This window comes from Melospiza melodia, chromosome 2 (assembly GCF_035770615.1).
Source record: "Melospiza melodia melodia isolate bMelMel2 chromosome 2, bMelMel2.pri, whole genome shotgun sequence".
NCBI classification, from domain to species: Eukaryota; Metazoa; Chordata; class Aves; order Passeriformes; family Passerellidae; genus Melospiza; species Melospiza melodia.
In genome coordinates this window covers 124,166,132-124,178,270 of record NC_086195.1, presented here as the reverse complement: position 1 = coordinate 124,178,270, position 12,139 = coordinate 124,166,132, and the positions used below count along the sequence as shown (strand labels likewise).

The window sequence follows — 12,139 nt, the reverse complement described above, 5'->3', positions numbered from 1 at the left end:
CTAGATCATGAGTGTTGAAATCTAAGTGAATTTTAATGAAAAATTATAACAAGATAATAAATTCTATGGTAACTCCACAAACCTCTCAAAGGTTTGAACCAAGCAAACAAGGACTCTTTTCAGGACTTAATAGAAGTGTCCCAATTTATGTATAAAATGAAATTTGGCACAATTGTGCCTGAATTGCACACTGTCTTTGTGGATCTGTAGTTCTGTGTTCACACACAGCTAAAATATCTTATCTTTCCAAATGTGAAAATGAGCAACTTATAAAATACGCTGTTCATTACACATGCGTTCCCCCAGCCTTAAAAGTTAGCCATTACCTTTTGTTGGAAATACTGAAAACTGCAAAATACCCCATGAAAAATGACTGAAAACATAGCTGTTATAACAGCCAGTGGAGGAATGTTAAGGTTATTTATTTTTTTTTTTAATCAGGATCATGTATATCTCCCTTTCCCAAAGCTCATCTGCATTTCTCCCTGTTCAGTACAAAAAGTAAGATCAAGAAGGATTGAAAAGGAGTGCTAGAAAACTGCATATAGAGAGAAAAAATGGATTATTATTATGGACAGAAAAACTATTTATTCATCTGGCAGCTGGGAAGTTCCATGAAGGCCCTGGAAGAGAAGGCTGGCCTGAGCAACAAGGCAGTCATTAGGGAAGAGGAGGTGGCACAGCTTCCTGGGGACTGTCAGAGTCACAACAGAGGTGCCTGGGAGGTGTCTGATGGATCTTGAGCTCAGGTCCCATTGAGGAACACTCCCTAAGTACATCATTATCATTATTATTCAAATTTCTTCAGGGAAAAAAATTGTCTTAGTTTTATCATTATTTCTCCTTAATTTCTCCCTTGCCCATCATGCTCCATTTCATGATTAATTTGGAAAGGCCACAGTAGTAATGACTTTCATGTAAGTGTGTATATTCTTTTGAGCATCACTTCTCAAGATCCTTGGGGAAAATGAAAGGGTCACCTATTTTTTAAAATTGCAATGATTTTAATACAAGAAGACAGACACTAGAAATCAAATCACTAATCAGGAACATATATTCACATCTAATACATCCCTTTCCTCACACTGTCCCTCCTTATTTTGCTCAGAGGCACTTTCTGATACCAGAAATAGCACATTACTGATCACATGGTGTGAGTGGACCTTTTATCCAATTATAATATGCAACAGAGTATTAGATGTGCTAGCCTGAGTTTCAGCAGTCCAGGGAGACTTAGGTGCACTATCTGAGAAACAAAAAATGTGAAAGAAAGTAGAGTAAAGCTCATGAGCTGCAGGGAAGCAAGGATATTTTGCTTCAGCAAAGATTGTGACTTGTAATCTCATCTATGGTTTTCAAACAATTAATTCTCTAGATCTATAAGTGATACAGGTTTAGACTTGACTAAAATTTGGCTGTCAGTAGCAATGCAGCAAATTTCTATTTTCTCTGAGTTCCATCTTCAAATTTTGTGAAATGAGTGGAGATTCACTCAATCTCACTGAGATCTTATCCATGACCACACCTTCTTGAACACTTGTTATTAGTATCTTGACTATAAAATTTTTCAATAAAAAATGAATTTCTGGTATGTAAAAACAAGGTTTTTGAAGCTGCCACTATTCCAGCTAATAATCCCTGTTTCTTAGTGCAGTATGTCCCCATGCACGGTTATACCAGCCAGAAAGCACTTCCATGTTGGGGTTCCCATGCTGTTCTGTGGAACACACAACAGCTGGATTCATCCAGTGATCACCTCCTCAGCAGCAAACCCACGGCTACAGAGAAACTCCATATCTCCTGATTGGATACATAATACCTGCTTGCATGTAACATGGAAAGAGCAGGGTGTCCCAGAGATCTTTTTGTGAAAATCTTTTCTTTAGGATTTTCTTGCTGAAGCTGAGAAGTTTCAGCAACAAATATAAACAATTATTATCTGCTGCTGTGGAATGCAACAAGTCCACCTGTGATTGGCCCCTCTTGGATGTTTTAATTGATGGCCAATCAAGATGGAGCTATCTCGGACAGAGTCTGAGAGAGCTGCCTTTGTTATCATTCTTTTCTATTCTTAGCTTAGCTAGCCTTCTGAGGAAACCTTTCCTTTCTATTTCTTTATAGTATAGTTATAATGTAATATATATGTATCATAAAATAATAAATCAAGTCTTCTGAACATGGAGTCAACATTCTCGCCTCTCCTCTCCTCCTGAAAACCCCTGTGACCACGGTCACAGCAGAGTCTGTCACACCATCATGGTGAAAGGAAGGCAGTCAGAGCTGCCATTGAAAATCTGTTTGGGGTGGCTGCATGGGTGCAGTTTGAACAATGGGAACTTAACAGGGATGTGTGATGGGAATAAAAGACACTGAGAGATGTAGGAGAAGATGAAACGAAATCTGCACAACTACATTAACTGTATAATTATAAAGAACTGATGCACAGAAAGTGCAGGCTGACCTTGCCCAGCTGCTTGACTCTGTGCTGCCTTTTTGGGACCTGACCCTTGGGGAAGCTGCCCCAGGCACAAACAGTCATACTGCCAAGGGCCAAAAGTGCCTTCCATAAAGAAAAAACAGGGAAAATGGGATCTCCTCTACCTGTCTCCTCCAGCTTCACCCCAGTTTCATTTGGTCTCAGGCAGTTTAGTGCTTTAGTTTTGTCAGTGAATCTTGATGTCTTCCTGGCATGTTATGAGCCCGGTAACACTCCAGCTTAAACAGTACATCTCTCTCCTCCTGGGGCACAGCACAGGAAGAAGGACAGCAGCATTCCTCATGCCATCCCATCTGAGGCAGTTCCTGCAGCTGGAAAGAAATTCACTATTTTCCTCAGTGATTTACCACCTCAGGTCAGTGCAGTAGGCAATGCCAAAGACAAAACTATTTTTCTAGATTTCCAGGATCATGAATGTGACTCAGGGACTGCTTGAGAGTTAATTTAAAGATGTGCTCAGTAGGATGAGTTTTGAAGCTGACTCAGAGGCTGATGGTTCCACAATACTCTGCAGAGATTTATGACAGCTGGAAGCTAACACTACAACTGCAGTCAACCAACAACATTTTCCAGTCTTTGGGGCATTTCCCAGAGCAAAAAGACTTATATTGAGAGAGTTAAAAATTATGCCATATGTTCTGTGTATTTTTAAGGGTTTAAGGGGCAGGAGTAAATACTGTACTGTGGTACCTCACATCTGCAAACAGAGAACTGTGAAAAATGCAGACCAGATAGTTTCTGTGTTGGCAGGCACCAGCCTTCCATGACAATTCTCAGCTAAGCATGAAGACCAGGAAAGATGAGTGCCAGGAAGATGAACAACTTCTTTTCCTGAGGTGTTAAATTTACAAGAAAGCGTGAGAACAACTACAGAGGTGCCAAGAACACCAGTGATGCATTGTATGGGGGTGTTACTATTGTTCTTGTTCTGAAAGGAGGAACAGACAAAAGGATGGGTTTCACCTTCCTGAGCAAAGCACATTTCTCAGTGTCAGTTAAAAACAATTATTTTCATTCAAAACATTCATTCAAAACAATTACTGCTAATACACAGTAGCACAGTAGAGGAGAGCTGCAGGTTAAAGCTGCGCATTAGCTATCATTTTGGTTTGATTAGTAAAAAGTATCTATCCCAAATCTGACCAAGCACCTCCCTTTCAGGGGGGCTCATCACATCTCCATGTGTTAAGACAATGCCAAAATGTATCTGTTATCAATATTATATAACCTGCTCCAGTGATCATAGCACAATCAGATTATCTCTCGGTCAAGGACCTCAGTCAAAGTGCTCAGAGAATTACAAAGCAAGACAGATGCTGCTGTTGAGAAGTTTTCATAAGAATTGTAAAAGGTAGGGGGGGAAAGTTACTGGTTTTCTTCAGCATTAACACTTTTCAAATGGAATGTTCTATTTACTTCAATGTCAGCTCAAACTAGACATTGGAAATGAAGCCCTGGTCCTGGGGAAGGCAACAGAACTTTTTCCTTCTGACTTCAAGGAGGTTTCACAACTTGCTTGAGATTTCCCCCTCAAACTTCAAGAGTAGATTCTTTCATTGTTTAAGAAATTTAGGTTAGATGAAGCAGGAAAAGAATGATCTCAGGCTGTGGCAAAACTTGAATATATTTGGCTGTTACATTCAACTCTTCCCTTGTCTCAGCTCCATGATAATATATTGGTGCTGTTGATAAATATTAAGTGTGGGCTCCAGCATGCACTGAGCAAGAAAAGATGAAGGGTGTTTCTCTGCTTTGTAGTGGACACAATGAGGAAAGAATACAGAACAACCTCCAACACATAATCCAATTAAAAAAGTTTTCATAAACTATGCATATTTTTTTCAGATTTCCTACTGCAAAACAATTTAAAACTTCCAGATCTGCCATTATCGGACTTTAGAGTCAGAATTGTCAATGCAGAAACATTAGGAGGCTCACTTTTGAGTACTGACAATGGCATTTACAGGAATGAGAGACCTGAACTGGATGTAGGTATTTTAGAATATGCCTTGGTGCTCATGAGACAAAATTCATTATGTATTTTGGCATGTAGCTGAACTGTGAATTTAACAGTAAGGATGTAGATGTCCACAAAAATAGCAAAAATAGTAATTGCAATGATATTTAGTTTCAAGGGGATCTACCATGAAAATGGTATTTAAAAATGGTCTCCTTTTTTTTTTGTTTTCAAGGTCATGAAATCCCTTTGTCTCCTTGTCCATTTTTCCCCCCACTCCTTAACCTCAACAAATGTTTGAGTATTCCTCTTGTAAAGGTTTTTGGCAACTAACTCTGAAGGATACACACTAATACCCAGTGTGCCCTCAGAAGAACACAAGCAATTTCAGTAAGCAAACATTTTACCATTTTCCTGTTCTTCCTATCTAGCAATATGCTGTTTGCAAACAGTAGAATTGTTTGGACAAGCTTTCAGAGTCCTTAAAGATACATCTATAAGACAGGTAGTCACAATGGTCAAGAATATCTGATGGACCCTGAAGAAAATACACCTTAAAAATAATGTATGTCTTACCTGCTTATTCATAAGTATGTAGATAATGGGATTGCAAACAGTGCTGCTTTTTGCTAGGATGGAAGGTATGACACTTGTAACTGGAGTCACAGCACCTGGCTTGCCAAATGTTGCAAGTAATGCTATAACCCCATACGGAATCCAGCACACCAGGAAACAGATAACTGTAGTGATCACCATGAACAGGACGTGGTATTCTCTTTTGCGGGCAGCATTCTTGTGGATTTTCCCAACCTAAGGAGAGGTTTAAAAAGAGAGAAAATTTAACAAGCAGAGCTGTTGGATTGACTGCATGAGCAAGCTGGGACTATTGGTCTTGGATCAGCAATAACAATCAACACTGTAGTTCCAGAAGCAAAACAAATGCAAACCCAAAACTAATTGAATGCAGTGAAAAGATTTTCACCATCTCCATCAGACACTAGGGGAAGTTCTGCAGAGACAACAGTGCATGCCAGCACAAACCAGAGTCCCAGTGGAGGCTGGAGCAAATACAGAAAGGTGTCAAAGCATTTAGTCCTAAAGAGATGTTAAGTCATCTGTAGTTGCTTTTAAGGTACAGAATTTTGTATAAATGTACCATGTTTTCATTCAAATTATGCTGGTACACAGAACTTGCTTGAGATGAAGGAGCTTTACATAGCACATCTGAACCACCAGAAGTATTTTCTGTAAAGGGTGTGGAAATACCAGAGCAATACTGGGACTGTGCTTGGTATCTCTGTCCTTGGACATTTTCAACCCTAGATAAAGCCTCAGCTGGCCTGGCATAGTGTTAACCATGGTCATACTTGGAGTGGGAGACCAGAGAAGCCTTGCTGAATCACTTGATCAAGTTTTAAATTGTAGGATTCATTCCTTCTAGACTATTTATTACAGGTACTTAACCATTTTGGTAAATGGGTTTCACTCCTGATAATGATCAGGAACAGATTTTTTGTACTCATAAAAAAAGTGTGCTGAATGCTGATTCATTGTGGTTCATTGGTTTTTTGGGGGAAATGGAGCAGAATTGGCTAAACAAGAAAAGCAGATGTAAATGGGCAGTTTCAAAGTGATGGTACAAGAATCTATCCTGTAACCAGGAATTTGCTAGTAGTTACAGTGTGTGGGCAAATCTGCTGTGGAAGTATTTATAATCTGTGCTTCAAAATTTATTCTCCTTTAACCGATTCTGGATTGAAGCATCATGCCCTTTGGGAGTCTAGAGATTTAAGATAAAGCTTTAACATTAAAATAACAGCCAACTTTTATTTTTAAGCCTTAGTGTGAATACATTTTTCTGTAGAGAGCTACAGAATGCTCTTCCAGTGTTTGGGCAACTGAGTGCATTGGTGGCAACAGTGAGGAATGCTCATTCCCTAAAAATCAAAACCAAATTCTGCAAGGAGGTTAATTTTAGAGACTGTCTCTCCACTGACTCTAGAGGGAAACTCAGCTCACTGGTCTCTTGAAGTTATAGTTGATTCCTCAGCTTTACCCCAGCGTGTGTTTAGCAAACCCAGATGTGCCAGCAGGACTCGAGGAACTATTCAAATGTTTAAACTATATTGATTGAGTCTTGTACTCAGCCAAATCTAATTTATGTCCACTTGAAGGTCTTTTTGCCTCTTGAATGCAGCACTTCAGAGTAAATTGCACCCACGGGAATTAAGCCCATGTGAAACTACAAACACAAATAAGCAAAAAAAACCTGCTCTGTGTAATGGAACACATCCAAACTTCACTTAATCTAGTAATAAAAAAAAAAAAAGTTTTAAATCAATAGGTTTAAACTGATTCAGGTAAATGAATAGAGCACAGTTAAAGGTGGAAGTCACCAACCATCCCAGTCAAATGTCATTTGCTGTTGCCTGACACATACCTTGTGCATGCCAAGAAAATAGAGCTTTCTCTTCCTCTTTGAAGTGTGGGTCTTTTTGCGTAATGTATGTGTTTATGTATCAGATTGTGAGTTAAACATATATATAGTGCTTGTATAAGGCAAAGTAATATGGTTACAGTTTCTTTTAGTTCATTATGACTCCAGGCTTCTAGAGTGCTTGGTTCTATCTGGATTTTCAGTGGAAATATTCCTGTAAATGAAACACACACTAACTTTGCCTGCTCAAAACTAATAAGTTTTTCCTGACTCTTTTTTAATGATTTTCCACAAAAAGGCAACAACAAAATGAAGTCTCTCCTTTCTGAGAAGACTTAGGACTACATTTTTGTAAGACTTCAGCCTGTTTATTTTATAATTACTTTAGCTTGAAAAAAGGATTAATAATAGATAATGGTCCAATCCTGTATCGCTTATTTGAACTAAATTTTAATGACTAATGGGACATGTCTCTGACTGATGAATCTAGGATCCCATGTGAGCTACAGCTATGCTACAAATTAAATATTAACCCAGGAATGCAAAGCCCCAGTTAGCCATGGCATCCACAGCTGAAGATCTTCAATAAACACAGAAGGATCAGGCAACACATTTTTGCTCTGTGTTTAGATGCATATCTTGAAGAGTTTGTAAGAGTTTACTGTCGTCTGCACAGACAAAACAGAGACCATAAATGAAGGAAGGAAAGATGTCTAAAAGTAAAGTGTTTATGGATGTGATTTTGGCATGTATCCTTCCACTTTCACATCTTTAGGTCATTTCCATAGGAAGGGAAGTTTTGAAATCTTGTACCCTATTTGTCCTCACACTTTTGGTTTCGTTGTCTTTGCAGTTTTGCAGCCTACCTTTAGAAGGTGTTACCTTTTAAATTTGTCTGTTTATAGGTACTGGAAGGCCTCCAGCAAGATGTAACTTGGGTTCATGTAACCTACAGAAAGATTACACTTCTGCAGGTGAAAAAGCAGTAGACATTTTAAAATGAAAATAATTCTATTTTTTATTTTAAATCTACTGGAAAATTTACGCAATTGCTACACTGTATTTTCAGTAGTCAAATGGAAATGCCTCCCTGGATATCCAGCTGATAGAAGAGCATCAGATAGTGATGACAAAAAAATAGATTTGAATAATATTCTAGAATAGCTGAGCTTGTGAATCTCTGTCTAAATGCGAACATACAGGGTATATATATGAATTTAAAATACTTAGAAGATCTAACCCACATTTTAAAGTGGCACAAGAAATACTAGCCAAAAGTTGGGATCAGATTGTACTTATGTAGGATTTGCTATAAATTCAGCTGTTTTCTCTGGAACAAAGATCATCTCCGGCCATATTTAGCAATATAAAGGTTGGGAAACCACTATATTTAAAGAAAAGAAGATTGGGGGATTGGTTGTAGAGGGGTTTTTAATGAGGAAATTGTGTTTCTCCCCTGCTTTCATCCTGGGAAGTAACAGAAATGTTTTGGTTTTTCAGAACTCGGCTGGAGGCAGAGAGAGGCCAGCTTGTTTAATCTCAGGCACTGAGCGTAACAGCAACACAATTAGCTCTGGTCTGGATTTGCCCTGCAGCCATGCTGCATCTCACATATACCCAACACTTTTTTCAAGTCAATCTGACACAAAAAATACCACTACTAAGATCACTAGGGCAGCATGCTGAGCACATACATTAGATGTGACAGGCCACAGGGAGAAGCCAGGGTGGCATCAGTGAGGAGGCTGGCATGGTAGAAGTGTCCTCAGAAGGAGGACAAGTGACACATTGATTGGTTGACCTCAAAAGCTGCATCTGCAGCTGGCAAGATGTAGCAGATACATTACTCACCAAGTGATAGGCTGCATTGCTATTCCATGTTTTGGAAAAGATGAAATTGGAGAGATGTGAGAAGAGCATAGAAAATTTCAATAGCACTGGTGAAAGTCTGGAAAGGTCGTAAACCAAAGACAAAGGGACCTTACAATGTGGATATGGAGTGGGTTAGTAAAAAGAGATGCAAAGAGCTTTTGCTGTAACTGTGGAGATTGTTAGGTTGGAGATTAAAGAAAAGGATTCAAAATATCTGTTATGACAGGTACTTTGCCAGGAGAGAGAAAAGCCTTTAAACTGGATGCAGGCAAATGTGTGGGCCTGTCATCACAAGGACCCACAGAAAAGGTATGACCTAGAGGAAGCTTGGCTTCCTCTTAGGAGAACAAGTCTGTCTTTTCCTTAAAGAGAAAAGAGAATGGATCTGTCCTTCCAGAAAACAAGTAAACCTTCCAAACACATAAACACTGTTGTACAGTGGTATGGGAGATGATAATAGGACTGTGGGTCATAGGAAATGATTTTAAGTTAACAGGTTCTGGTTACCCAATTTAGACATTGTGGCTGTCAGTCGAGACCTCATCACTGTCCAAGTCAGTGGGTTCAGTCAGCCTGTTCCTGGAGGGAGCAGCCATTTGGCAACCACAGCTGACTCCATGGGTTTTGGCAGGCCAAACACTGCAGCTTTCATGCCCAGACTAATGAAAACAGCAGCTACCTGCCTCTGGTTAGGGATTTTCTGCTTTAAATATTTTTTTCAACCATCAAACAGCTTCATATGGAGAAAAGCCCTGAGGAGCTCCTTACCCAAGGGGACAGCCTGCCCCTTTCTGTGCTTCAAAGCCAAAAGTTTAACCTACTGCAGCCCCTTGCTCAGCTCTCTCTGGATTTATCTGGGTATGACTTATGAGACCAAGGGCATACTGGTCACACTTACACCCACTCAGAAGAAGGTGCCAGGAAAGATCTGAATGTTTGTTCACAGAGACTGGGGGCAGCTGCAAGGCCAACAGTGCCAGAGGCACATATACAGTCAGTCCATCATACTCCCATCACCCATAGGCAAGCTGGAGTTCTTTACACATGTAAGGCAAGGGAGCTGGGCCAAAGTTAGCTGTTAAGAAGGGGAAGCTTCAGTGATGAAGATCTAACCTGACTGTTTTGAATTCCCTTGTATTTTCTTTGTCATATTTACCCTAGTCTCTCCTCCTTACTTAATGTAGCTATGTGCTTTTCCTCATAAAGTATTTCCTTCATATTTTAATTGCACCCATTTTCAGCTGGGAACATCTTGAAAGGTTGTGAAGAATACATGGCACCCCATCCATCTAACCGCTAGATTGAGAGAATATGCACCATCCAGAGCCACTTCAAGCAGGGGACATGTACGTCATAACATCTTAGAAACCAGGGATCCTGTTTGTAGGTTTTGTTCTTCAAGTCACTTTCTCTTTCTCCAGCTATTTATTAAGACAGAAAATAGTATCAGTTACTACACTCTGTGTACCTAAATAGTGGGTGCTGTAAACATCCTTTATGTAGCTCACTCTAAACAAGCAATATGGAAACAGGGCACAAAGTGCTTTTTTCATCACGGCTGATACATTATTCCTGGATCTGTATTTGTGCATCTTGCACTCATATAACCATGTTTACTTCACTACTTCAGAAGTGCACCGTGAAGAAAAGGCTATTTATGAGCAGCAGTGTTTGTTGCCACCAGCATCTTTCAGTATCAGCTTTAAGTGCTTGTTTTGACATGATCAAATATTCGACAGTACAACCAAAACCAGACAAAAGTAAAAGATTCATTACCATCTTAGGGAAGTCTGCCAATCTTTGAACATTTAGTCTGCTATGGCTTCTTGAAATGAGCAGTAGGAATCTAGACTTTTTATGCAAAGGCTGCAGTAGAGGAAAAAGCTGGAAAAAGATCATCTTCTTCCAACCAGTCAAGTAAGACAACAAAAAGAAAAGAAAATCAGATATGGCCTCCATTAACTAGTATGAACAAACCTCTACTAAACCTTGCAGTCAAACACAGCAGTGACTGAAATGTCAGTGGTGATGACCTTTCTCCTCTCCCATCTCTGTGGATTCTGTCCTCAGGCAGAACAAGGAAAAAAGGAGAAAAAAACCAACCACACCTCCAAAGCATGTAAATAGCTGTAGGAAACACAATCTCCAAGTAATCTATTTCTCAGTGTGAGCTACTCCAGATCCAGTACTGTACAGATTAATAACAAGGGGCATTAAATACTTTGTTGTTTAAAATGGGCAATCCTGGAAAAAGAGGGTTCACTGGCTTAAAAATAAATGCCTCCTTTGTTAGCAGTTAGGTGGCTCAGTTCAAAATAAGTGAACACTGAAGAGATGTATTGTCCTGTGGAAATGGAGAGTGAACAGAAACATCTGTTTTGGGTCATCTTAGAACTCAATGGGCCTTGACTCTGCAAAACATTTACACTTATATATTCAGTGAGCAAACTGAGATTTAAACACGCACATGAGCATTTTGCTCAGCTGGGGCCACATAATGAGGTAATAGCAACAAATACAGAAGATAGAAGCCATAAAACCACACAAGGGGCCATATAGCTAATTATTTTATGTCACTGTTAAGTGTAGGAATTTAAGTCCACGGGAAAGATATTTTATCAGCTGAAAACTGGTTTTATTGTAAATTTTTGTTATTGAAATGGGAATTAGCTGCCTTAATGCCTCAAGGTGAAGTGAGGCTTTAAATACAAAATTTACAGCTTTGTACAGTGCCCTTAAAGCATAACTGCTATTGATGCTAAAATCATGCCAAGTTCTATGGCTGACTTAAGGAACACCATAATCCTCTTAGATGCAGGATTTTTTTTCTATTGCTAAAGGGCTTTTAGCAGCAATTTGACTATCACAGTGAACACATTCCCATATATTAAACAAGGAGCTCATGGTGTTGCTCTCATCATTGATAATTCATGTTTTATCCTGACCTTCTTTATTCATTGTGGATTTTCTAGCACCAGTGAGCATGAGAAGATTAAAGGTGTAAAGGCTTGCTATCATTTGGATTGCATTAACAGCTTGGTTTTAGAAAGAGAAGTGAATGAGATACTCTTAAAAGGATCATCAAAGTCCAACTCCAGCTCTTGCACAGGGCAGCTCCAATAATCACACCATATGACTGACAGCATTGTCCAAACACTAAGTTTTGGAAATTCAGCAAGTCCAAATGCCAGATGCTGCACACAGGTTGGAGAAATCCCAAAAATTAATGCAGACTGAGAAAAGTCCTTGTGACCGTCCCTGCAGAAAAGGAATTCAGGGTTCTCATTGATGAAAATCTTGATGTAAGCTGGCAATGTGCACTCTCAGCCCAGAAAGCCCAAATACATCCTGGGCTGCACCAAGAGAGGACTGGACA

General features: G+C 39.4%; 1 protein-coding gene across 1 annotated transcript in view; it reads right to left on the bottom strand.

Annotated features, from left to right (window-relative positions):
- Positions 1 to 12,139, bottom strand: part of LOC134414782 (pinopsin-like) — a 70,745-nt gene that overhangs the window by 17,266 nt on the left and 41,340 nt on the right. Inside the window, exon 3 of the mRNA XM_063149859.1 lies at positions 5,031 to 5,264. Within this exon, the coding sequence (XP_063005929.1) occupies positions 5,031 to 5,264 (234 nt within the window). The remainder of the gene's footprint in view (positions 1 to 5,030; positions 5,265 to 12,139) is intronic.